At 42.3% G+C, this 27859-nt stretch overlaps 1 protein-coding gene across 1 annotated transcript; it reads right to left on the bottom strand.

The window, feature by feature from the left end:
- Positions 1–782: 782 nt before the first annotated feature.
- On the bottom strand, positions 783–26678 carry frk (fyn-related Src family tyrosine kinase). The gene is made up of 8 exons (XM_080490888.1): positions 26096–26678; positions 16554–16675; positions 12629–12792; positions 12347–12515; positions 10807–10965; positions 10518–10699; positions 10159–10324; positions 783–2840 (listed from the first exon to the last, which is right to left on the bottom strand). Exons 1-8 carry the CDS (start codon positions 26521–26523, stop codon positions 2632–2634), a joined length of 1599 nt encoding a protein of 532 aa, XP_080347014.1. The 5' UTR covers positions 26524–26678; the 3' UTR covers positions 783–2631.
- Between the last annotated feature and the right edge of the window lie 1181 nt (positions 26679–27859).

Below are 27859 nucleotides of genomic sequence, written 5' to 3'. Positions count from 1 at the left end.
TAGTTACTCGTGACGTATGCGAGTACACAGGCGTTCTAAGAATCGGGAAACGGCCTTGGCTTTAGTTGTCCCAAATGTCCGAATGTGTCCGCCTTGTAGCCTTTTGTCCCCTAATCAAAACGCCATCATTACGTCCCCCGAGCCTCCTCGCTATGTCCTTCAACCATTCACTTCAGTGGGACATTGTCCCTCCTGCTTCTCTTCTCTGCCATGTCAGAATTAATGAGGCATTCTCCTGTTATTCTCCCGTCGACCCACCGGTCTCCTGTTGTGGCCATTTGAAAAGGTTTTTGTCATGGATCTTCCCACTTTAGCTCTTTTATACATCTTATCTACTTTAGCCGTTTACAGCCGCTGTACGCTTCCAATGGTTGCAGCGGTTTTCGCTATACCAGCATCATTTTTCCTATTTGTTTTCTTCCTTTGATTTTTCTTTCATTTTGTTTTATTTACCCCCTTTCTTTGTTTTTGCCCCTTTCATTCCACTTTTCCCATATTTTTTTTTCTTTACCTTCTTTAGTCGTTTTCAGCCTGGAAACGAGAATTTTTGAAAATCATTGTGACTGCAAATTAAAATGAAAAGAAATGTTTCTTTACATTTTCTGGAAGCTTCATGGAGCCGCTACCGAGGCGCTGAAGAGCCACATGTGGCTCCAGAGCCTCAGACCCTGGGTCTAGATTCATTTTATTTTTGGTTAAGAGAATAAAAGTCAACGCTTTGGTAGTTGTACAGCTCGCAGACGTCTGGTCTGACTGGATCCAAAACGAGAATCAGAGTTTGTCCCAGCAAACTTGGAAAGTCAGGCGACGTTGGTCTGATTCCAACTGTAACTTTTAATCAACAATAAAAACCCGGCAAGGTCGCGGTCATACATCCTCTAACTGTACAACAAGATTCATTCAGTACGACACCGTTACATACAAACACTGTCATGGTTAAAATGTGCATTTAACAGGGATGTTCACGATGCCAACATGGATCAGATATAACACACAATCAGGAAAATGTATCATCATCGATCATCGACACAGCAAAACGCTCTGCGTGTCGACGTTTCAGGCAGAAGAACAAAACGTTAAAATCAAAATAAAACGCTGCTGGTGCAAACTGGAAAACCTCCAACATGGACGCGAGAAGAGAAAGAGCACTGTTACTTCGTTATCTGGTTTATACGAGTCACAGCGTGAAAACGGAAGGTTTCAAAGTGCACGTTTATATTTACATCTTCATTCAGTTCATAGTGAAAAGTAGCTTCTCCTTCATTCTTTAAAAGTGTGTGCAGAAGGTTTCATCACCTCGTCACAGTTCACAGGATCCAACGACTCAACGAAGCACAAACCTGTGAGACGGACGCCAGAGTTCACAGGACAGACCAAGACAGGAGACGCTCAGGATGATTCCAAATAGTCCCCAAAAGATTCAATCCCACTTCTTTAAAAATCTTAAAACCAAATTTGGATAAAGTCTGAATTCTGGTTTAAAAGGGCAAATTCCTTCAATAATTAAGAAATAAATCAGAAATGAGAGGGAAGCGTGCGTTCTTTTCATTTAACATTTTGGCAAATTCACAGAATTGTTCACTCATGATTTTATAGTCTGAATATAAAGAGAAGGAGAACATTGACATTGATCTTAGAATTGTGATTGATGGAATTTATTTTACTTGGAATAGAATTTGTCTTTAAACTGAGAAATCTGCCTTTAATTTGTATAAAAAAAGATTTCTAAGATTAAGGTCAGAATTCTCAAAATGAAACAAAAACTTCTGTATTTCTGTCTCTAGAAAAAAAAAGCATGAATCATAAATGTAAGACAGAAGTCTGCAATATTAGAAATGACACATTTTTACATCGTCAGACTTTTCTAAAACAAAGTAAAAACATTTGTCTTTCTCAGTCAGATTTATATTATCTGAAGTCAGAATTCTCAGACAAAAAATGTAGACTTTTTTTTTAAATACAAATTTTTGACTTTAACTAGAATTACAGCGTTTAATTGAAGAAGTTCAGATTTGTAAGTAAAATCAGAACAAAATAACCTTTTCAGACATTTTCAGGAAGATCTGATCTTCTGTATGAAACTGAAACTCTCCAGCTGGCCACCAGGGGGCAGCAGACATGTTTACATGTTTGATCTTTTCTTCGTATGCCTCTGTGTGTGTGTGTGTGTGTGTGTGTGTGTGTGTGTGTGTGTGTGTGTGTGTGTGTGTGTGTAAAGAGAATTATAAAATTGGCAAAGGGGTAGGATTAGATAAATTTGACTTCATTCTACTCCTTTTCTGTGTATTCATAACTCCTAAAGAGAAGAACTGATCTCTTGACAGTTTGATAATGAAACATGTAAATCCTCAGGTACTGTTGTCCGGCCAGGTCCGGGTCCAGGTCCAGGGCCGGGTCCGGGTCTGGTTCCAGGTCCGGGTCTCCTGCAGCTTGTCAAAAAGTTAAAAGTGAGCCATTCGTCCTCTCAGGAGAACCCGGTGGAGGAATGTGGTCGATCCTGTTGGTCCAGATCGACAGAGAAAAGTCTTCCAGCATGACGAGTCCAACATGACGTCATGAAGCCAGAGCCGGTTTCACTAGACCTCAGTCCCTGTGAGGGACCCTTCACCAGATCCAGAGGAGCCCAGGGTCCTAGTAGCGGTTGGGGTTGTCGTACGACGTGACGTCCAGGTCGAAGAAGTCCTCCAGCTTCCACTGCAGGGTCTCGAAGGTGGGCCGGTCCTGGGCCTGGGCGGTCCAGCAGTCCATCATGATCTGGTGCAGCTGCTTGGGGCACTTGGGGGGGCAGGGCATCCGGTAGCCCTGCGTGATGCTCTGCACCGTCTGGAAGTTGGTCATGGCTGCAGAGAGACGAGAGAGGTTCAGCTTCACAACTCTAATCAAACTTTTACCTTAAATTATCTTTAACGTCGTCAGCAGGAACGTTTACGTCTTCTTGTTTCACTAACGGGAGTCGTTTCACTCAGCTCGACTTTCACTCTTAAACTTCTCCTGTCCTCCAGCTCTTCATCTCCTCCTCTTGGTCTCGTTGGTCCAGAAACCTTCAGTATTCTAAGTTTCTAGCTCCTCCTTGATTTTCCTCATTTGAATATTGGATCATAGGAGCTGCATTCAGAATCTGCTGTGTCTGTGTGAGCTGGACTGGCTCCGCCCACACATGCCCATCTTGGGAAGAGGAGGAAGTACTTCCTCTCGTGGTGCCATGTGCCAGAGCAGAGCTGCCTAATTGTGGGAGGAGTCAAAGGGAGGGCCTACCTTGTTTTGGATTGGTTAAACCCCCGATGACACTATATAGGGTTTGATTTCTGATTGGCTGGTTGGAGCAACACACTTTTTAAAACCTGAAACAAGCCAGGGACAGAGAGGACAGACTGTCTTCACTTCTGGGACGTCAGTCCAGGCATGGGGACGATTAGTACTGATGGAAAACCATTAGGAAGTGGATTCTACATAATATGATCTCTTTAAAATACTGAGGAAAATTTCTTCTTTCCTTACGAGTCAAATTAAATTTACACTCTTATAATAATATGGTGAGAAGTTTTTATTCTATTATGTTTAATATATTAAAACTTGCTTCACATTTATCACAAATTACGACACAAAGCTACAAGAGAAGCAGCCGTTAGAAAAACTAAATAGTTTCCACTATAACAGATTATACAGTGATGAAATGCCAACAACACACAGATGTTTAAATAAAGCTAGAAACCTTATTGCTGCAGCATTTCCACCGACGTGGATCTTGAGTAAAGTTTATTTATAATCTGAACAAAACCCGACATTCCTTCAGCTGGACACAGGCTAAGTAATTCGTTTCTGTTGTTCACTGCAGACATTCTGCTTGAAGATCAACATGAAAATGAGACGCCACTTAAGAACTTCAACTTTTATTTCCTGGTTTTTACACTTCGATGTCTTAAACGACTCAGAAAAAAAAAACCTTCCTTTTTTCAAGTGAGATAAACTAATGAACATGAGCCAGACGGGTGTTTCTAACTGAGGTCGACCGTCCAAACATTAAAATGCCCTGTATGACTGGTCCAGGTTTTATCCTATAAAAGACTGCTTTTATTGTGAAAGAGGACAAACCAACATGAAGACCACTGGGCTGCACTGTAAAGTATTTGGCACTTGTCCAGATTTCAAATCTTTCTTGGCTTGTTTTGAAGGTTATATAATCATTTCTAGTCCTTTATTTTACAGTGTAATCTACGACCACTTTTCACCAAATAGATTTTAAGTGGAGCAGCAAAGCAAGTTTAACCTTTAAAATGAGGCGAGCAAAACCAGAAAGAGAAATCAAATTAAAAGAGAATACATTATCTGAGAAGTAGGATGATTTACTGTGTCGGGATATTTGTGGGCTTAAATTTCAGTTAAATGAAATTTATAATAAAAAAAAATGTGGAATATTCCCGTGTTTAGGTTAAAAACAACATTTTATGAGGGAGGGTAAAAAACTGGTAACGTGCTATCTGGACAGGTTAACAAGGAGGAATTTCTAAATATGATCCCTGCCATTAAACAAGGGGATACTCTGCTCACATCAGTGAAAGATATCAACTTTCGTTTTGTACGTTCAAAAAATATTATGCAACATTATATACTTCTACAATGTCCGATGATGAGAACCAGAGAGAGTGTGAGGCCTTCTTCTCCAAACTCAATCTCCCTCGGTCATCTCAGGAACTTGTTTGGAAGAGCCAATAACAGAGGCAGAAATTAGAAAAGCAATTCCAGTGATGAAGACGGGGAAATCCCCTGGTCATGACGGTTTACCTGCAGAATACTATATTGTGGAGTATATCCACACTCTTAGCCCGGCTTTACAAAAAGTATATCAGGAGGCTTTTGAGAGGGGACAGATTCCTCCTGCGTTTAATGAGGCATTAATATCCGTAATTCAAAAAAAAGATAGGGATGGAACAGATCCATCAAATGATGGGCCAATAAGCTGAATCTGGACTGTAAAACACTAACTCAGGTGCTGGCCTCACGCTGACAAGGAGTCCTTCCCAGTATCATACATCCCAATCACACCGGTTTTATGAAAAAGCGATCTTCCTCTGATGACATCAGAAAACACTTAAATGTGTCTGAGCGTGACTGCCCTCTCCTGAGACGGAGAAAAGGCGTTTGATCCAGTTGAGTGTCTTTCTTCAGCTTGATCACATTTTGGATTTGGACCACATTTTACTAAATGGGTTCAATTATTGTATAAAGAACCAAAGGCTGCAGTGGTGACCAATGACATTATTTCACCCTTTTTCTGATCTTTCACGTGGTTCCTGACAAGGCTGTTCACTCAGTCCTGTTATTTATTTTTATTGAAACTTTAGCATCGATTCTGAGGACAAATCAGGACATTAAAGAGATAATAATATGTAAACAAGAACACAAACTGCTTCTTTACGCGGACGACATTTTGTCACTGGCCACTGATTCACGTACTTCCTTACCACATCTCATGGACACTATGCAGTCTCATTGGAAGGTTTCAGGTTCCATAATAAATTGGATCAAACCTGAGGCCTTTATCTGCTCTCTGCTATTTCCATATGGCGGAAAATTTTATTCAAATGGACACACAAAGGCATGAAATATCCAGGGATTAGACTCTATTGCTAAATTCTAACCCATCGTTATTAAAAATGAAAAATTTTGAAAAGTGGGAAAAATGCAAACTACCATTGATTAACATCATTAAATGATCACGGCCCCTCAGTTTAACTATGTGGTTATGATGTTGCCCATTAAAATCCCACTTGATATCTTTACAAAGTATGAAAGTTTGATTAAACATTTCCTGTGGGGAGATAAAAAAAAAAGGCCAGAATGAAATTAGAGAAATGATATGCCCCCGGAGAAAAAGGAGGTCTGGGACTTCCACATTGGAAGCTTTACTCCTCATCATTTGAACTGGATAAAGTTGTGAAATATTGGGAGGTCACAGAGAGTGGACAAGAAGGGTTCAACACTGAGGTTTGATCCCAGACACAAGCTCTCTCAAAAGCCCGGTTTTGATTCATTCGTGTGAGGTTTTGTCAGAAGTACATGAGATGTTAAGGCGGTCACACTACGGACAGAAATATGCATCTCTCTGGAAGAACCCTGCTCTTTGTATCGGCAGAAACACCTGGTTCTTTTGGGCACACTAGCATTCGCATGGCATTTGTACTATTGGGGATTTGCACAAGGATGGACAAGTTACAGTGGGGAGAAAAAGTATTTAGTCCGCCACCCATCGTGCAAGTTCTCCATCTTAAAAAGATGAGAGAGGCCTGTAGTTTTCATCATAGGTACACTTCAACTATGGGAGACAGAATGGGGGGAAAGAATCCAGGAAATCACATTGTAGGATTTTTAATGAATGAATTGGTAAATTCCTCGGTAAAATAAGTATTTGGTCACCTCCAAACAAGCAGGATTCCTGGCTCTCACAGACCTGTAACTTCTTCTTTAAGAGGCTCCTCTGTCCTCCACTCGTTACCTGTATTAATGGCACCTGTTTGAACGGGTTATCAGTATAAAAGACACCTGTCCACAACCTCAAACAGTCACACTCCAAACTCCACTATGACCAAGACCAAAGAGCCGTCAAAGGACACCACAAACTAAATTGCAGACCTGCACCAGGCTGGGAAGCCTGAATCTGCAACAGGTAAGCAGCTTGGTGTGAAGAAATCAACTGTGGGGGCAATTATTAGAAAATGGAAGACATACAAGACCACTGATAATCTCCCTCGATCTGGGGCTCCAGGCAAGGTCTCACCCCGTGGGGTCAAAATGATGCCATGGGGATCAAAACTCCCAGAACCACACGGGGGACCTGCAGAGAGCTGGGACCAAAGTAACAAAGGCTACCATCAGTAACACACCACGCCGCCAGGGACTCACATCCTGCAGTGCCAGACGAGTCCCCCTAACCCGAGCCAGGACATGTCCAGGCCCGTCTGAAGTTTGCTAGAGAACATTTGGATGATCCAGAAGAGGATTGGGAGAATGTTATATGGTCAGATGAAACCAAAATAGAACTTTTTGGTAAAAACTCAACTCGTCGTGTTTGGAGCACAAAGAATGCTGAGGTACAGCCAAAGAACACCAGACCTACTGTGAAGCATGGGGGTGGAAACATCATGCTTTGGGGCTGCTTTTCGGCAAAAGGACCAGGACGACTGATCCATGTAAAGGAAAGAATGAATGGGGGAAATGTATCGTGAGATTTTGAGTGAAAACCTCCTTCCATCAGCAAATACTGAAGATGAAATGTGACTGGGTCTTTCAGCAGGACAATGATCTCAAACACACCACCGGGGCAACGAAGGAGCGGCTTCAGAAGAAACATTTCAAGGTCCTGGAGTGGCCTCGCCAGTCTCCAGATCTCAACCCCATAGAAAATCTGTGGAGGGAGTATTGCCCAGCGTCAGCCCCAAAACATCCCTGCTGTAGAGGAGATCTGCATGGAGGACTGGACCAAAATACCAGCAACACTGTGGAAACCTTGTGAAGACCTACAGGAAATGTTTGACCTCAACAAAGGGTATATCACAAAGTATTGAGATTAACTTTTGTTATTGACCAAATACTTATTTTCCACCATAATATGCAAATAAATTCTTTAAAAATCACACAATGTGATTTTCTTTTCTCATTTTGTCTCTCATAGTTGAGGTACACCTATGATGTAAATTACAGACCTCTCGTCGTTTTAAGTGGGAGAACTTGCACAATTGGTGGCTGACTAAATACTTTTTTGACCCACTGTATGTCCTACGAGGATCTAACCCGGACATTTAATTTGGAAGGTAGGAAACATTTTTTGAAATATTTACAGAGAAGACATTGTGTGACTTCTAAATTTAAGAATCAAAGGTGGTGAATCAAAGTATCTGAAGACAGAGTATACAAATGAGAAATGGTTGGTAATTCTATCAGATAGTGGATATTATGTAAAGGAGGCCAGAAGTACATTCATACAGTATAAGCTGTTACGTAGATATTGTCATCCTCCTACCAGACGGCACAGAATGAGACTAACGGCTGATGATTTGTGTTGGAAATATGAAAATGAAGTTGGGACATATTTACACTGCCTCTGGGAATGTCCTCTGGTTCCACCCGTTTGTCTTGGGGGTTCTAAGTGCCTGGCCTGGGACAGAAGTCCCTCAGACTTCAGAACTGTGTCTTTTGGGAGACCGATCGCAAATGCCGACTGTCTCTAAAAGGAGTCTTTTCAATAGTTATGGTCGGCCTTGTGACAACATCCAGGACCATTTTAAGACACTGGAGGAGCACCGAGCGCCCTCAGTTAAATGACTGGATCAAATCAATGGTGGACGCAGCGTCGTATGAGGACATGCTCAACTAGTAGAAAGAGGACCGGGACACTGAGTGGGATGTAAAGCCTCTGTGTCGTTTGCAGCGATATCATTTTGTGTTTTGAAGTTTCCACATTTCTTAATCGTCCCAGCTAATTGCAGATATTTGTTTTTCAGTTTTAGTTTTACTGTAACCTTTTATATGCCGTTACCGTGGAGATAGAGGGTGGGTGCATCCGCCTTTATCTCAATGTTGAGTCGTCTTTTTGTTCCTGTTTCAAAATGCTTTAAAAGTCAATAAAAAAATTCAATTACATAAAAATAAATGAGGCAAGCAGTTTTTAAAGTTTGATATATAATTTTGATATATGAACACAAACTGTCTAATGTTGCATTTATGATATTTCGATTACTGTTGAAGATGCTAAACATATATTTTTCAGCTGATTTTCAATTTTCATTTTCAGAAATTCTATTGGACAATTTTGATATTTTAGCTGTTTTAACCATTTTGGCAATTTTTTTTATTCATGTTTAAGCTTATATGTCTTTAAGAAATCCTCGTCATTTCAGGTTTTTTTTTTTCTTATAGCTTTTGTATGCAGTTTTTTCTCCATTTCTTGTGGTTTTAGATATTTCTACCCATTTTAGTTGTCTTTTTTAAAAGTCATTTTTGAAATGACTGTGCGTAACTATAATGAAAACAAGATAAAGTTTATTTAGATATAATTGTCTGACAGCTTCATGGAGCTGCAGGTTGCACACCTCTGGTTTAATATTAAATCTAGATTTAAAAATCTTATTTCAAGATTTCTTAAAGTAAAATTTACTCGCTGCATGAAAAGATAATTTCACTAGTTTCTAAGTAATTTTCTTCTCAAATTTAGTGTTTATCTCTTATATTTGAGCTGCCTTTTTTTGCAGTGAGTGTATGGGAGAAAGAGGAGAAAAGAAGGAGACTGGATCAGGAGATTGGACAAACACTGGTAAAGCCAGCGCAGCAGTTTGGAATGTTCTGATAATGACAGGAAGCCCTGGTGTACCGAGCAACAGACGTCAAACAGGTCGGCCAAGGAAAACTAATGACAGTAATATTGTGAGAGCTGTGAAGAAAACGCAGAGACAGAGACGAGTCAGAAAAGTTCTGGAACACAATCTCATGGTCTGACGATGAATCTCTACCAAAGTGACGGAGAGGCCAAAGTGTGGAGGAAGAAAGGAACTGCTGATGATCCCAAACCTGGCAGCTCATCTGTGAAGCATGGTGGCGGTACCATCATGACCTGGGCTCCTTGAAAACCAATGCCTGATTTGCTTTTTTCGAATTAGTTTCTTTGTAAAATATATTTATTTTCTTTTTGTTTTAATTTTTCCTGAAATTTGATTTGACTTGTTTTATTTATTAATTGTCCTTTTCTTGTTGAGTAAAAACAAGATGCATTGGTTTCACACTGTTTCATCACTGCTTTCAATTATTGATCAGTCAAACATCAAATGATATTAATTGCATTTGTCGTCGTCCCACAGAAAGTTTGTTACACAGCTTTTCTTCATTTAGTTTTTTTTAAAGCTCTGTTTAATGGACATAATTACTTCAACACAACCCTTGGAAACTGTTTGTCAGCTGATTAAAGCCCCCAATAAAGCTACAGTGGACTTGAACACACCCAGAAGTCGTCTCATTAAAAAGCCGGTGAAACAATGGAGACGGACTGAAACGCTCCCGAGTAGAGTTGATAAGAGATTTTCCCTCCTTGGACTCATGACCAGGCCTGGTCAAGGTCTCAGCCGAGTTCAGCGAACAATGAGGAAGGAAAGATAACGACTGAAGACTTACTGGGATAAGGCATCTGACCGAAGGTCATGATCTCGTACAGCAGGACTCCGAAGGACCAGATATCAGACTTGATGCTGAACTTGTTCTCGTGGATGGCCTCAGGAGCCGTCCACTTCACCGGGAATTTACCTCCTTCTCTGGGTTCGTACACGTTGTCGCTCTCTTTCTGCAAACAACCACACATCAACTCACACATCAGCTCACACATTGGTTCACCCATCGTCTTCTCATCACCCGTTATATACTTATTTATTGAGCTGACAACAGCTAGCTCCTGGCCGCTAGCTGCCGACAGCTAGCGGCCAACAGCTAGCGGCCAAGTGTTAGATTGAAGCCTCGAGTTAAACCGAGTTATTTACCATGAAGACCCTGGCGAGGCCGAAGTCGGCCACCTTGCAGATGTTGTTTTCCCCCACCAGGATGTTCCTGGCTGCCAGGTCTCTGTGGATGTAGTTCTGGATCTCCAGGTACGCCATGCCCGAGGCCACCTGGGCAGCCATCTCGATCTGGTCTGAGGTGTGCAGTGTGGAGCCTTTATCCTCTAGAATGCAGGAGGGGGGAGATGAACTGATGTTAACAAGCTCATGTTAGAGATGGCCGACACTCCGAAGTCTTCAGAGGCTTTGTTTCTGGGATGAAGGGTCTTACTCTGCAGGTACTCCAGCAGGCTGCCGTGCTCCATCAGCTCGGTGATGATGTAGATGGGCTCCTCCATGGTGCAAACGGCGTACAGCTGGATCAGCCTCTTGTGGTGTAGCGTCTTCATGATCTGGGCTTCCCTCAGGAAGTCTTGGCGGTCCATGGTACCTGAGCAACGGCGTTTTGTTAGCGATTTTGCAATCCAATAACAAATCACACCAGGCCGCGATCAGACGCCGGTCATTTATAGTAAAGCCTAATAACAATAATGTGTTGGTTTTATATAGCACTTTTCTGGACACTCAAAGACGCTTTACATTGCATTATTCATTCACTCCATACTCGATGGTGGTAAACTACGCATGTGGTTATGCGGGAAAGGATTTAAAGGGGATTTCTTAGCTTTAGCTGTGAGAAGGCAACCAGTATTAGTGTTCAGGTCCAAACAGGACTGTCTAAATGAGCAGACATCCTCTGAACATTGATGAATAACATTTGTTTGTCTGAAAGAAGTAACAACAATATTTAGAATGGACCCAGAAACAGACGAATACGGAATTGAAAGTTTCTGTATTTTGGCATCATATATACACGTCACTACATTTTGTTCAGTAAGTGGAAACAGAAGGTGACATTTCATTAGTGTGTTGACTCAAAAACCGATTGTTGGCTCTTCTTTTGTTTTTTGTTCTGAAGAACCATTAAAGCCAACGCAAGCTACGACCCAGGGTCGAGCAGGAGGTTTCAACCAAGAAACCAAAATATGTCTTGGACATAAGTATTCCAGAGATAATCCAACCAAAATGATTTCTTTCTGTTAGAATAGTGAACCTCCTAAACTCACCTTATGGTTGGAAGCACTGAAAAGACAGAGATCAACAACTGAAATATTTCTCTTTCGCTTCAGCACAATTAAGAGTTTGGAAAAATCTTTTTACATGACACGAAAACGTACAATTTAAAAATAATCCCATGTTTAACGATGCCTCTTGGTAAAAAATACATTGAAACGGCCAAAAATTCACATTGTGTATTGGTTGTGGACTTGGTAAGATTTTTGAAACAATCAGCTTTCATTTGTCACTTTTGGCATGTCCAAATCTGCAGAAAGATGTAAAATCCTCTCAGTGACAACATTTATCTTCAGGAGAATACCAATGTGACGCTTCCTAAGAGCTGCGAGTCCCCGCTGTCTGCTAAGAACAGGAAGCTGACGCTGCAGTTCAGACCAGACCACCAAGAAAGTTGGAAAAACCTGAAGGTTTCTGCCACGTTCAGACATTCGACCCAGAACGATCAGCAATAAACTAAATCTTGTTTCAGGCGCCTTGTTAAATCTGACACTGGGAACTAAGAGCAAAATGTACAGAATACTGTGACTGGAGAGCATGTACTTTATTCTGGGTTGTAATACACAGAAATCATGGACTTCCCATCTGTCCAGGTTTACCCGACTCGCTCACACTTAGCTTTGATGTTAACCCACTAAAAGCGTCATGGCTCCGTGTTAAGGAGAAATATCGATTTTTCTTCAGCGATCTGCGTGTACCAGCTTTGAGGGTCTTCACGGCGACTGTGGTGGTTCCGTTCCACAGGCCCTCGTAAACTTCACCGAACTGTCCGGCGCCCAGCTTCTTCAGGAGCTTGATGGACTTGCGATCAATTTCCCACTGGTCCACCGTGTCAAAGGACATGCTGAAAGGCAGAGGGACCTCCATCTGCACAGAGGGCGGGGTCAAAGGGACAATTAAAGGGCCGTGGCAGAACTCGACCCCCAACCAGGATGACTTTAGTCCCTGTGACGCTGCGACGCTGTGCAGCGCGGCCTCACCTTCTTACACGGAGTCCCCAGACGAACGCAGAGGCCGTCGGCATTCCTGGAGTAATGTTCCACCAGCTCCTTCAGCGTCTGGAAGGTCCTGGACCGGGACACGCGGTACTGGCCACCCTCGCATTTTGTCACCTTGTAATGCTTCACCTTCCCATTGTCCAGCACTGAAAGAGACGACATCACCTGTTAAAGTTATGTGTCCTGATGACACACGTGAAGCTTTCAAACAAAGACGCCTTGTTTGTCATGTTTGTCATGTGACCATTGATGGTACGTTTCTCCTTTGAAGTAACAGAAAGGAGCCAATAAGTCTTCTGAGGCACAAATCAAGTATTTATAGACTAGGACCAGCTGTAGAAGGTTGGTCTTGGTTTGTTCTGCGGAACCAGATCAACCCACTCCAGATCTCCAGAGTTTTTTTTTCCCCCTCAATACTGGAGGACTTCAAGGCTGCATGCCGGGCCCACTGCTGTGCTCACTGTACATCTACATCAGCAAACATGGGCCATGATGGAGGACATGGGAGAGATCAACCTCTCAATAAGACGAGGAGTAATGAGACAGGAAATCCATTCCACAGTTTGCAGCCAGCTTGGAGGGTAGCGTAGTAGCACTGTGCTATCCAACTTTTCATGACAACATGTCGCTGTTTGGACAGATTTTATACTCAAAACACCACAAAGCAACGCAGCAACGTGGATGTTTGCAAAGCAGTTGTACAGCCAGGCGGTCGCTGTGCCGCCAGACATCACCGTTTTAAAACTCCAGCTCTCCGAGGAGAACGGCCCTGACCGCGGCATCCAAACAATGAAAAGCAGCTCCTCCGATTCACACCTCCGTGAAGCTGCGTCCTACTCCGCGCTAAACTCCCTGAAAATAGTCCCAATCATTTGTGTTGTTCGAGCTGGAAAGTTCTCCAGGGATTAATAATGCGATTCTGAGGTTTTAACGATAGAACTAGTTTATTATGAGATGATGACGTCACGCAGACCTCCACATTGTCCAAATGGAACAAAAATACTTTGTACTGCTTCTTTTTCTGTCCTGATACTAACCTCAAGTTGCCGTTTGACAGAATACATGCATACATTTGTACAATTTATACTTTACTGTAGAGAAAAGTTTATGACAGCCTCATTTAAAGTCAATAATGATAATAATAATATTAAAGCGAACAGAGCCCTGCTATCAGAATCGTATCGACAGATATACAAATTTAAGTATAGGGGTCAGATCGAAGTGAAAAAACGTGGCTCGGTGCTTCCCTACTGCAGTGTAGATGAGCAAACCGCTCAAAATCCTTAATGTCAAGCCCTGCATAAGTATAGTGACCAAGCCTGGGTTTACGGCTTTGATAAGCACAATGGACAAGCGGTATGTTTGTTGTAGTGAACGTTTACAAGACTGCAAGTCACAGTACTTAGTAAGTTTACAACTGTAATTGAAGTAGAAGATAAATAAACTGTCTTTCATAATAATACGTGCTTCATTTGACCTTATCTTAACATTAGTCCAAGAAAGAACAATTTATCTATAATAAATCTGATATCATTTATTATAATACAGATTGATTTATTGCTTGTGCTTGTTGAAAAATACATGAAGAGGACCTTGAAAAAACAATCACATATTAAATCGCAATTGCGATATTGAGGAAAAAAGTCGCAACTAGATTATTTTCCAAAATCGTTCAGCCCGAGTGCCAACCCAACGACTGCCAGCAAAACGAAGCAGCTGATTGATGATCCATCAAAAGGAGCTTGGCAGTGATAAGGGCAGTCAGGTGAAGAAGGTGGTCAGTGTCAGATATCTCAGGGTCAACTTCTCACAGACCCCGACTACATCAACACTCAGGTTCAGGAACTTTTACTCCTGCAGCATGTAGAGCTTCCTGTCAAACACCAATGATTAAAGACTCTTTAATACACTGATCCGCCTCTGATTTTACAACAGAAATATCCTCCATCCAACCATTTCTATTGTGTCTTCTCTATTGTTTTCAATTGGAGCAGGTACACAAAACACTGCATTGCACATACCACAATATACATTGCACATGATGCAAGTAATCTGGTTTGATTTGTATATAAAACAAATGCAACAGCGAGACGCACCAGGAAGGATAAGTAAGTGATTCAGCTGCCAACAAAAGAAAAACAGGTCAGGACGTAATGGCAGGACTGTTCTTTGAGTCTTATCAGGTGAGTTACTGGTTTATTGCTCCTCCAGCTGTCACGTTCACGACTGTTTGGCAAATTGTCCTGAATAACAGTAACATAGTGCAGCGGTAGTATTATCAATACATGTACTCTATAGTCTTTAGATTATAATAAATTAGATATCTATCTATATATATATATATACAGTATATGGCAAAAGCGCTATCGGAGAAGCACTAGAAAACTTTAAGTTTCATTCAAATAGCTGAAGCTCAGATCAAGCGAGTGACGTCTCATATTAAGAAATCTAGAGTCCAGACGTGACCCTGGAGGCTCCCCTGTTTTCTTTGTGGCCCTCAAGATAGAAAAAGAAGCCCAGTTAACCCAAACCCATTATTCCTGAAATATAGTTCAACTGAACGCATTTCCATTCAGTCATTCACTTTGCTCTTTACATTAAATTAGCAGCTTTAATCCTCAGTGATTGCCGATTGGATTGTTGTTGCCCTTTCCTGCTGTCGGCTGCAGTGAAATCAGCCACAATTCATTCTGTGATCTTCTAACGTGGCGAAATCATGTGAAACGAATTAGATTAACTCCCGTCTGTCAGGAGTGAATTGAGCTGTGTTTTATCTGGGAGCGGTGAGGTATTGATTTAACCCAGTGACCTCACAGCCATCCGTCACTAACAGTGGAAACAGGATCAGTGAACAATGTGAGCTGGGTTAAGGACAACGTGAGTGATTATGGCAGCAAAGGACAATCCAGGCCAGCATGACTCGGGAAGAGAAGATAGTTATGTAATCTGATTACTCACTTCATCAGTAATAACTATACTCGCACATAAATCTTGTACTTCTGCAAAGTTTAGTTTTTAACTGTAATGGAAGGAAATAATTTAATACTGCAGCATTTAGAAGATTTTCACATTGAATCACCTTTAAGTCTGAGAAGCATCTAACTTATTCAAATGAACAATTACTGAGTTTTTGTAGGATATTTCAAATACAGCGTGCACTAGTAGTGGGGTGACCTCATTTTTATTTGATTGGAAAAAAGAAAGCCCCATTCAACCAATCTCAAGATTTAAATTCATAATTTAAAAAATATTCAGGCGTGAATATAAAATGAATGAATAAAAAGAGAATATTTGACCATAACTTTTCTTCATCACAAAACATGTTTAACCTTTAAAAAGAAGATAACGCAGCTTATAATAGTTATTTAGGTATTTACATATTTTAGGCTGTTTTTATGAAGTATCACGACTAGAAACTGAAACATTAGAAACGTTAATGAATTCTAACCTTTTTTTTTTCTTCTTATGTACCTTTTTTGATACTTTAGCTGTTTTGGTGTTTCTTAGTTGTATTTGCTGCTTTACTCATTTGGGCAGTTTGTCTTTTTTTCTTTTTGACTTTTTCTGGTTTTACCCAATTTACCCATCTTTTAAAACCGACTTTTAAGGTTTTTTCTTCCTTTGTTAGTGATCAAAGCAGTTTGATCTTTTTAAGCCGTCCTCAACTGCAGTAGTGTTAAATCCTGTAGACATTTTGACTGGAGTTGTTTTACCTTTTACCGTTTCGGTATTTCATCTTTTTCCAAAACAAGATATGAGAGTCCTTTAAAAAAAATTATGTAATACAGGTGTGCAAATAAAATAACTTAAATAGAATTAATTGAAAGCCAGGAGGGAGAGGTCTAACTCTTTACTCGGCCCCCAACTGGAACCGACACGATGACAAGCTTCCCTGGTCTTATCTCACCTGAGAGAGCGAGTTCTCCAGCATGACTTTCACTCTTCCTGATGAGGAAGGCTCCTTGCTCGTTCTCTTCGGCCATCAGCAGTTTCTCGGATTCCAAACGTCTGGTCTCCGAGAAAAACCATCTGCGAATGACAACGTAGCCAGGTCAGAATCAACAATGGATCAGAACAAACGTCTGGCAGTAGAGAGAACTGGAGTTGGGCCAAGCTGGTTTACCACTGCAAGGAAACATAAGCCGAATGTCTTGGAAGCTCCGGTAGCCTCAGACACTGATAGTTCATCTATTCATCCAACTTCTGGGTCATTTCTATCCAACGTGGGGACGTGAAGCGTTGGATCCAGTCTCGGCTGACGACTGGGTAGACTGTGTTGCTATCAGAGAGAAAGACTTTCAGTCTCACTTCCAGAAGGAAATTGAAGAAATCTGAGAAAAACGAAAACCCAACAGAGGGTTCAGGATTACATGCCAATTATTCAGGCGTCACTTTGGTTCAAACCAACACGTTGCCAAAAACGGCAACTTTTTAAACACAACCGATACGGATTGACGGAACCATCCTGACGGTTCTCTAAAGAAGGGATTCGACTAATTTACCTTCCAACTAAAAGGAACCAAGCCTCCCGAGGTGATATATCATCTACCATAGTATCAGAAGTGTTTTGACAACGTGTGACTTTACATTATCGACTATCTCAACAAGGAAAGGCACACAATGGAGAGGTGCATGGTGCGGATGACTGAGTGGCGAGACATGGTCAACCTCACGAGCCTGGAAATGGTTAAGTGGGGTGTCACATTTTGAAAGGATGTCATATTTTTGTTCCATGTGCCCATATTGCACACACCGAGTCTGCGTATATTTCAGGTGCCGTTCTGTCCGTCTCCTGGAAGCTACATATACAGACCGATGGAGCGTGGCCACTGAGTGCAGTTGGTTGATTGGGACACGAATGAAGAACAAACCTGTCTATAGCCTGAAACACACACTCCCTGATGTGTGCTCACGGTTGCTGGTCCAGGTCTGAATGTTGCCGACAGCCTGGTCAACGATTCCTGTAACGAGGAAGTTCAGCCTGGCTCACTATGAAGACCAAAGAGGGTCATTTTACCCTCATTGGTGAAACCAGAGAAAATAATTCTCCGTCATCTAAACTCTAAAGAACAACCTCCCTACCAGCCACAATCCTGCCTCCGCTTTGTTCTCCTTTAAAAAAGTTCCATTATTAAAGTCTCCTCAACAGTCGCCGCGCTAGTCGACTCAGCGCTGCTCCCAGAGGACAGACAGTGTAATGTCCATACCAACATAAACTAGGTATGAAACTATAACGGCAGGGACAAAAACTGGGTGTTTGAAATGGACGTATTGGTTTCTCAGAGCATCAAGAAACACTATAAATATGACAATGAACCGTAAAAAGTGGGGACGTCCCGATCAGAAGACATCAGATATCAATATACAATATCAGCAAATTGTAATTGATCTGGTATTGGTAAATCCAGCCGACCATCTCAGCTGCCAACACAGCGCAGCATTGTATTGATTTTCCTTGTTTCTTTTTAAAAGGACTTTTCTTTTCAAGCCAACCTGTTGAAGCAGCTTTAAACACAAGGCTTTGAAAACCCCATGTTTATCAGATCTAACGGTACATTGAGCAGAGTCATGACTGTTCTGCACTGGACAGGGAGTTGTTATTATATCGCTCATCGTTTCAGAGTCACAAGAAACATCCCAGGTTGAAATCTCGCTCCATTGGGTCCAGAATGAGCCTCCAGCCTTGAAGTGAACATTTGATACGAGTCAGGATGAATCTGAGCCGATCAGCTTAACGTAGCAGCCGAGATCTTCACTCAGTTTTTCCTTCTATAGTCCAGTTTAGTTGAGTTTCAGTGAAGCGGAGCTCCAGTCTCCTGCCGTGCTCCAGCTTCCTCTTCCTAGGTGAGCTTATCTCCTCCCAGTTTGCACTCTGATTGATTCCTGCTATCAACAAGGCCTCGTCACCCAGGAGACGGCCGTTTCACTGGACATTTTCCCAGTTTCAGTCTGACCGTGTGTGAAGGTCCCGGCAGAAAAACAAACATGAGTTCATCCACACTGAAAAAAGAAATCAGGTGGACAAACTTAATTGATTTGCTTCAACTGGTAAAATCTAAAGTTCTTTGAACTTCAGTTAATGAATTAAATTACTTTCAATAAACTTGAAGTGGGTCCAACTACCTCTGAGCATTTTCCTTTTTCAGGGCATGTCCACGTTTATTCACCTAACTTAGATTACTCCCATGCGACTGATTCGTTTAGAACAATGATGTGCTGATCGAAGTTTCTGCTCTAGAACTCTGTTAATACTAAATCTTTACCGGACTAGAGACCAGTGCCGTATTCACGAAGCGTCTCAGAGCTCCTAACTGAGCATAACAACTCCCAGCAAGGACTCTCAGCTTCAAAGTGATTCAGGAAGTTTCTAAGAGAAACTCTGATCAATGAGTTGACAGCAACTTTTATCTTAGTGAGGAGGCGTGGTCGACCACGTTATCATATACGATGCAGTCTGCTGAAAGCTGATTGGTTGTTAGAGAAAGGAAGACAGATAAAAGCCTCTGTGCTCCTCGTAATGAACGGAGAGTAAAATTAACCCATAAGATATTAAAAATGTTTAATCATGAACATTATTTTCTGTCTATTTTATGAAACTCAGAAAAGTTCATTTAATTTGTACACAGCTTAAAAATGATTGACCTTACCTCGTTCACATGCTGATTATTACATTGATTTGATTATTGTTATCTTTTCTGTCCACGCTGGTTATTTTTACCTCTTAATGTATGTGATATTAATGGTGGACGAGACGCCGCGTCATCAATTCCTGTGATTTACCACCAATGAGGGGCTGTGAAAGACTGAAATTCTGCTGACGGAGGGTTGGTACAGACCCCGTCATCACTGCTCCACTGCTGCAGCGACGTACCGCAATGTTGTGATCACCTTCATCTCGGGCGTTATTACGTTGCTTCACTGTGGGAGAAGTAAGATCTTCCCTGATGAGGTCGACCACAAACATTCTTCCTGTAGCGTCATTAAATCATTGTTGTTAAACAAACGGAGAACATCTTTCCTTTCTCTTTGTCTTTCCACCGTCTTGTCTGTTTAAGAAACTCTTAAGCTTCTTAAATGTCCTCCTCACTACTCTTAGCGGTTTTCCACCCGAGGAGCTCTCTGAGGGCTGAAGATGCTTTGTGAATTACTTTCATCTTAGTAAGAAAAAATTCTAAGAAAAATCTTAAATTTCAAGGAATTCTAAGATTTCTTTTAAGACATTTTTCCACTAAGAGCTATTTTTAGCCTCAGGATGCTTTGTGAATACGGGACCTGGTTTAATAACTTCTGCTATTCTTCCCGTCTCGTCCAAAGTAATTTCCTTAAATCCTTCGTTCAACACCATTGTTACTAGTGTAACAATACATCGATACATCGATTCATGATACAATTACATCGATGCACATCGTCATCTTTAAGATAAACCTTTATTTTGAAATTCACGTAGCACGTCTGTACGTCTGTGCCACTATTTCCTGTGCATTCTCACCACCTTGACACAACGTGCACGGCGGCGTCATGGCTAGCCCAAGCAGCCCAAAAAATGACGACATACGCTCACCTCTTGGAAATAAATCGGCGGAATGGAAATACTTGGGATTCCGACGGGATTCGACGGCTCAACAGACAAAACTCAGGCCATATGCAAGCAGTGTCAGTGCGAGTTAAAATACCCGGGAAACACAGCGAACTTGGCCGGGCACCTAAAGAAGAAGAAGCACGAGCTCGACCCGCATGCTAGCTCCGCCGTAACCGTGTCTGATGTCACGGCGGCTTTGACCAGTTTCTTTCCACAAACGCTGAGTAACAACTGGAAAAGAGCGATGAGGATCACAGGAGCCATTTCATATTTCATTTGTAAAGATATGAGACCTTACAGTGTTTTATTGTTGCACCCCGACTGTTTATACTGTTTATTTAATGCCTGATACCTGAAAAAACTTAGAAATAAAATAGTCAAATCATATTTCAGTAGTTTTCTGTGAGTTGATATAAATGATTGTGTGAGATGGGCTCATGATATCACATCATATCGATCGCAGGCTTGTGAATCAAATCGAATTGAAATCGTATCGTGACAGACTTTGTGATATCGGCGAACATCGTATCGTCATCCCAACATATCGACATCGTACACCTCTAATCGTTACCAGTAACGGCCTGCATCGTGGGAACAAAGGACTCAGTGACGTGTCAGCGATCTTTTACAGGTTCCCACTGAGCGATCCATCACATTTAGAGGTTTTCAGCACGTGTGGTCTTTTGTTCATGTTGGAGAAGGTTTTGTTCATATAAATGGCCAGAAGATGTTAAATTAAGTGGATAAAGAACTAAAATCAGACTCAACAAAAACTCCTCCCTAGAAGCTTTCCACGTATTTATTTAGTGACCTATGAAAACACAATGAGGCTGATGTTAAATTACAAGTCGACATCGAAGGCTAATAAGCTTTGTAGAACATGTCTGGTGACAGTTTAGCTTCTTTTTTTAACTTCTCAAAAATGGTTTACCTCACACGTAGTGTGTTTTTCAAAAGAAAAGATAAGCTCAATAATCAATAAACAAACTTGTTGAAAATCGCTAGTTAGTCTTTTACTAATCGAGAGCAAACCTGTGGGATTAATTACTGCGCTGCCTGTCACTTGGTTTCATTGAAAAATGAGATTCAAACCAATTTATTTTCCAGAGTCACTGAAGTTTTGTGATGTTGGACCCTGGAAAGGCATCGAGTAAATGTTAATATGCATCTGGATCAAGTCAAACTCAGTTTTGAAGTCGTCAGATGATTGAACATGGGAGCATTAGTGGTCTTTACCCCTTTATGTTGTATTTATTTCACGATATTTCACTAATTTACTGTCACAATAAAAGCCCAGATTTTTTTTAAACATGCAATTAAGCACCACTGTTATTCTATCTAGTGGAATATTTTCAAAAGAAACATCTTAAGTGTGACTCACTGAAAGGACGGGACGTGTGTTTGAAAGCTGACATGAGTCTAACGTTTACAAAGTTTTGTTCTCGCACCAGTTCTCATAGCTTCATTACAAAATCAGGTTAAGCGAATCAATGAGGAAGTGATGTGAGCCGAGCGAACAAAACATAGTAAATAACAGGAAGACGTCCATGCTGCTAAATATTCTCACCTGAGATTAAAAGCTTTTTCAACCTTTGTGTGTGTGTGTGTGTGTGTGTGTTGGGGATTCCAGCTGGTCGATCAGGTTTGACAATGGGTGAAACTATGAGGCGGTTCAAGCTGAAGGCCGACTGGAGGCTGAGACATGAACAGCTGCGTTTACATCCTCACTGGTTTGTCATTCAGATTAAATTCCTTCAGATTAAAAGGGTCAGATTGCCTCGTTCACACGAAGACTGAAAAAAAAAAAGTAATGGAGCCGGTTTATATGTATCAAGGTGTGACCTGGTCATTTCAGTGGATCAATCCCATAATGCTTTGCACTGTGACACAATCCCACAACCGGCTTTACCCGGAGGTCTGCCAATATCAAAGCTGGAATGAACCAGTTATTCTGCTTCTGCTGTTCTTTCTTTTTCCAGTATTTTGGAATCGAAGATTCCTTCTCTTGGTGAGAGCAGAACCAGGGAGAGACGAGACGAGACGCTCCAGTCAGCGGCGTGGTTGGGAGTCCCGCCTCACACACCTGGTTTTCCAGAACACACTCGAGGGTTCCGGGTCTCGTCATGACGCCGGGCCGACCGGCTGCAGGAAATGACCACATGAAATGTTCACACGGACCGCGATCGGATCCAAAGCGGACTCCGCGCCCTCTCCCGTCTCACCGGGCTGTGTGACCCTGATCACATTGAAGTGTTTGTATGCTGCAAATTGAATGGACTTCATTTTGGTCCACGTCGCCGCTGCTAATGTCTCTCAGGTCGCTTCAAACAACTTGACACGGTACATTTACATCCATGCATCCATTCATTCAGTCGATATACAAATAGTAGTGGAATAATCGATCATCAATCTGTCAAGGAATTAAGCATCTAAACGTCTCGGAACCAGAGCGCCGCAAAGAAAAAGGCCCGTTCCCGGAACAGAACCAGCCAGATTCCTCCAGCAAACGGCCGTAAACACACAGACGTGTGTGTTTTCTGGCGACACTGGAAGAAGGTCGCGCTGCTGATAGCAGCTTGTGGAAGAACCAGTTTGAGAGTGTGCTGTGGAGGACGGCGCTCAGAAGACTTCTCCACATTCTGTGTTCGTGAGAATCATTAACCCGGAAACCGACGATCATTAACTGCTCTCGCTAAACACCCGAGACGCCACAGAGCCGTGGAAGCTGGCGCTCCGCCTCACGTCCTCCAGCCGCCTGACCTTTGTGACGCAGCAGGAAACAACATCTCTGCAGACGCGTACAGTAAAATCACTTTTAATTCAGTCTGTGCAGGAATACAAAATACATGGAAACTTCTAACTTATCCAAGTCACTGGGTCCTTTACTTTGTTTTCCTTCTCTTCTGTTTGAAAAAAAAACACTTTTCCTACTTTATATGTTTATATTATTTCATCATTTTGCCGTTTCAGACACTATACTTTAGATTTTCATCATTTATAGGCTGAAACGGCAAAATGATGAAATAAACTAACATTTCAGTTTTATTCAAAGTTTCTCAGATGCATTTGTACTTTTGTTTATTTTTGTACTATGCATTTCCTTACATAGATGCCAGTGGTGTAAAGGAAGTAAAAACACTTTGTTGCAGTACTTAAGTAGTTTTTGGGAGTATCTATACTTTACTTGAGTTTTAATATTTATTGCGATTTTCACTTTTACTTCGCTACATTAAGAAGAAAGAAAATGATACTTTTACTCCGCTACATTTATACTGGAAACCGTCGTTACTCATTACAAAATAAAATGTGAATATAATTGTCTCATCACGGTGCTGGCACTTTTAAATTTCACCCCTCAGCTGGACTTTTTTCTAGCGTACGGCGCGTATCTGAACTTTTCGGAATGTCTGGACTGTCAGCAGCTACTTTTTTCACACACTTAGAATCCAGCGGCTGAAACAATGAGGATCATTTATTTTTACTGGTAAACGAGACTCATGGGTGATGCGTTCAGGTGCATCACGTAACTCTGCCCTCCGTGGCTGAGCTTCGTCCTCAAAGGAAAATCTCTCCTCAGAATCACAATCAGCAAATACTTTAGGACCAGAGATAGAACCCTCAGTGTTTGTGTAATTTTGCAGTAATTTACTTGCCCTCTCTTCCTCTCTCTCTCTCTTTCCCTCCAGTCCGTGGCAAAAAAAAACCCCGCAATCCCACAGAGAAATTCATGCCTGTTACAACATGGACACATGTGCTTATAGACAAGTGCAGCCTGTACTGTATATGTACAAATATATTATTTCTTTGTAAATATGGTGGGTGCAGCTTATGTCAATTTTTTTTAAATAGTTTCCACTGTACGGTCTGGCTGTTTTGTCTCTTTGTACTTTTACTTTTGATACTTAAGTGTGTTTCATATGACCTACTTCAAGAATTTTACTCAAGTGATTATTCTATGGGTGATTTTTACTTTTACCCAAGTAGATTTGAAGCAAAGTATTTGTACTTTTACTCAAGTATGACTTTCAACTACTTTTTACAGCACTGGTCGATGTGCAATATAATGCTGATTCATCATCAACACAGCGAGGAATCGGTTGTCACCCTTCAGCTGATTTGTACTGCAACAGATTGTGTTTCACTTCATTTTTCCAATATTCGATCAAACCTGGAGACAAACGGGACAGAAATCACAGAAATCAAGTAAAAAAGAGCAAAACAGCTGAAAAAACAAATCAACAAACACTGCAACTGAAAAAAGAAACCACATTAGTGAGTCTGAACTGGGTGAAATCAGTGATTGTGTCTCTCTGCGTCCGACATGCTGCCTCTCTGACATTCTGGGAACTGGGAACTAGACTAGTTACCAGCTGGGAAACTCCCAATTCCCAGTTCAGAGTACAAACAAGCTTTAGAGCCGCATCCAGAAACCAAAGGACAGAATGAAACGGAGCCCGGAGGAAAGTGTTTACTTTCTGTCCAGCCATTCATGCAGTTCGCATGTCTAATAACTCATTTAATCATATAATCGCTATAAAAGCTTCATAGTTACAAAGGGCAACTTTATTGACGTGTTTATCGTCTGCTGCTTCCTCTTTCTTCCACCGCAGATTATTCAGTTGATGACAATCACAGTGTGTAATTAACAAGTGAAAATTGTGATTTTACCTGTCAAAATACACAACCTGATGCCAGGAGGTTTACTTTTTTAAGTTTTTCCTGGTATGATGAGAAAAAACGTCCCAATTTACATCTATGACTGAAAATAAGACGCCAATAAGGACCTTTCTTGACTTAAACCCGTTTCCAGGAGAATAAACACACGTTCAGCTCCACTGTTCCCACTTCAGAGTGGGATGTTTCCCACTTCCCACTAACTCCTGGAGGAACCATGGATCTGGACAATGCCGTTAAACAACAAACCAAGTCTCTAATCTCAGAATTCTGGAAAACAAATAGTGGACATTTAAAAACATACATTTTACCTGTAATTTGAGTGAAACTGTAGTTTTGCCTTACTCACAATTAAATACATTTTCTATTGATTGTCGTTGATTGAAGTGTTTTGGAGGATTACTGGTTCAACAGAAACGTCAGGTGACAGATGTGGTGCACATCCTGGATTCTTTAAACCTGACTTCAAAAACACACTGCATAGAGCCACTACAGAGGAACTATAGAGCCACTACAGAGGAGCCATAGAGCCACTACAGAGGGGAACCATAGAGCCACTACAGACTAGAGAGGGTAACCACAGAGCCACTACAGAGGGGAGCCATAGAGCCACTACAGAGGGGCGCCATAGAGCCACTACAGAGTAGCAATAGAGCCACTACAGAGGGGCGCCATACAGCCACTACAGAGTAGCAATAGAGCCACTACAGAGGGGAGCCATAGAGCCACTACAGAGGGGAGCCATAGAGCCACTACATGGGGGAACCATAGAGCCACTACAGAGGGGTGCCATAGAGCCACTACAGAGGGGAACCATAGGGCTACTACAGACTACAGAGGGGCGCCAAAGAGCCACTACACAGGGGAGCCATAGAGCCACTACACAGGGGAGCCATAGAGCCACTACACAGGGGAGCCATAGAGCCACTACACAGGGGAGCCATAGAGCCACTACACAGGGGGAGCCATAGAGTCACTACATGGGGGAACCATAGAGCCACTACAGAGCGGTGCCATAGAGCCACTACAGAGTAGCAATAGAGCCACTACACAGGGGAGCCATAGAGCCACTACACAGGGGGAACCATAGAGCCACTACACAGGGGAGCCATAGAGCCACCACAGACGGGAACCACAGAGCCACGAGTGTGGTCCTGGCCCCGGGTCCAGACTCCGGTACTGATGATGCTACTCACGGTTGTGCGTCCAGACTCTCCACCGGGGCCACGTAGTTGGCGGGGATGTATCCCTGCTTGGAGGCCGACACGCCGGTCAGGGCCCGGGCCAGCCACCACTCCCCGGGGCTCTTGTCCAGGGCAACCAGCTTGTCCCCGGCGTTGAAGCTCAGGTCCTGGTTGGTCCGGGCCGAGTAGTCGTACTGGGCCACGTAGACCTCCATGAGGAGCCCAGCCGGGGGTGGCTGGGGCCCCGCGGAGTCCTGGGAGCCCGGCCCCGGTGAGCTGACAGCCGGGTTCTCATAGGAGCCCGAGACGGGCGCCAGGACGATGTCCCGGTCAGGTGCCCGGGTCTGTGGAGTCCTTCCATCCGGCTGAGGAGAGTCTTTCTTCTGGAAACATCGGAGGAAACTGTCCCAGCACGCAGAGAACCTCTTCTGGATGTCCATGGCGGCTCAGGCTCCGCCGCTCATCGCCCACTTCAGTCTGCGGCTCAAAGAATCACCTGGACGCCTCACACTCACTAACACTCACTCTCTGTGAGACATAACACTGCTCGGAGGAGTTTCCTGGTTCACTGATTACCTGTGAGTGAAGCACCTGCTCAGGAATGAGGAGCGGCTCCTCCGGTAGGAGCTCACTGCGGAGCTCTGGAGACCCCTGTCGGAGAGGACGAGGTACTGCACCTAAAGGCAAGGAAGAAACTGTGTGGCGTACTCACTCACTCACTCACTCACTCACTCACTAAATAAGAATAAAAAAGCTTCCATATAAAAAGATAAAATGTTGACACAAGCAAGATAAAAAAATCAAGAAAGTAAAATAGAGATGGAGCCTTAAACTAGACTGAAACTCAATGACAAACAATAATAGTATGTAAAATTATCTCGCAATAATGCAATGAAAATAAGAAAACGTTTGAAATCAACCAACAAAGGAAATCATGACAAAATAGGAGAAATAAAAGTAGAATGAGCATTTTAAACCACATTTTGTTGGAACTGTAAAACATTTTAAGTAACTGAACATATAAACTTATTATAAGATGATTTAGATATTTGTTTGTTTGTAGACTTGTGGTATTTCATTCTTTGTATGTATTTGTAGAGTTTTTAATGAATTCCCATTGGGCTTTCATGTCTGTTGTGATCTTTGTGGATGCTCAGCGGTTTAGTGAAGTACGGCAGCTCATTGTTAGATTCCTATAGAGCTCGCCCGGCCGAGGGTCTTGCTCAGGGACCCCGGTGCAGGTCATTGGGATGTCATGTCATTCCCAGAGGAATCCTATTTGGAACACTATCACTTTCCAGCAAACACCTTCAGTTACCTGAGTAACATTCTCTGTCCACACATCAGAACCTCACGTATCTCACTCATATCACAGCACAGTTTGTACACAGCGTGACGCCTCTTTCCCACACATGGTAGTTTTATTTCTTCGATCTTTGTGAAGCAAACCCTTTAAAGTACTTCTATGACTTATAAGAGATAACGTGAGTGGAATGATTTATTGTTCACAAACAAACAGCTGACATGTGATCTGAACAGGTGACCTGCTGTTCCTGGCATCTGATTGGCCGCTGACTCAGGATTCTTCTTCATGTTCAGTCACGCCATCGCATGCCCACATTGTTATCTGTCACTTTTCCCGTTCACACAGTATTTGAAGATCATTTTTCAAGCCCTTGTGTGATAACCTCTTTGAAATGCTGCAGACTAACATGGCGGTGGTGCAGTCCAGAGGTTGACCACAACAGCAGCCCAGTGTTTCCTTCTTCCTTCTTC

The sequence above is a fragment of the Lipophrys pholis genome (assembly GCF_963383615.2).
Source record: "Lipophrys pholis genome assembly, chromosome: 21".
Taxonomy (NCBI): domain Eukaryota; kingdom Metazoa; phylum Chordata; class Actinopteri; order Blenniiformes; family Blenniidae; genus Lipophrys; species Lipophrys pholis.
Note: the sequence above shows the minus strand (reverse complement) of the source record. Positions and strands in the feature narration are given on the sequence as shown.

Excerpts from the sequence above, each read along its gene's own strand:
- frk (XM_080490888.1), bottom strand. The coding sequence starts at position 26,523 with ATGGACATCCAGAAGAGGTTCTCTGCGTGCTGGGACAGTTTCCTCCGA. Across the intron at positions 12,516-12,628 it reads TGGGGACTCCGTGTAAGAAG|ATGGAGGTCCCTCTGCCTTT; the intron begins GTGAGGCCGCGC and ends CCCTCTGTGCAG. Across the intron at positions 10,966-12,346 it reads CGTGAAGACCCTCAAAGCTG|GTACCATGGACCGCCAAGAC; the intron begins GTACACGCAGAT and ends GCCGTTGCTCAG.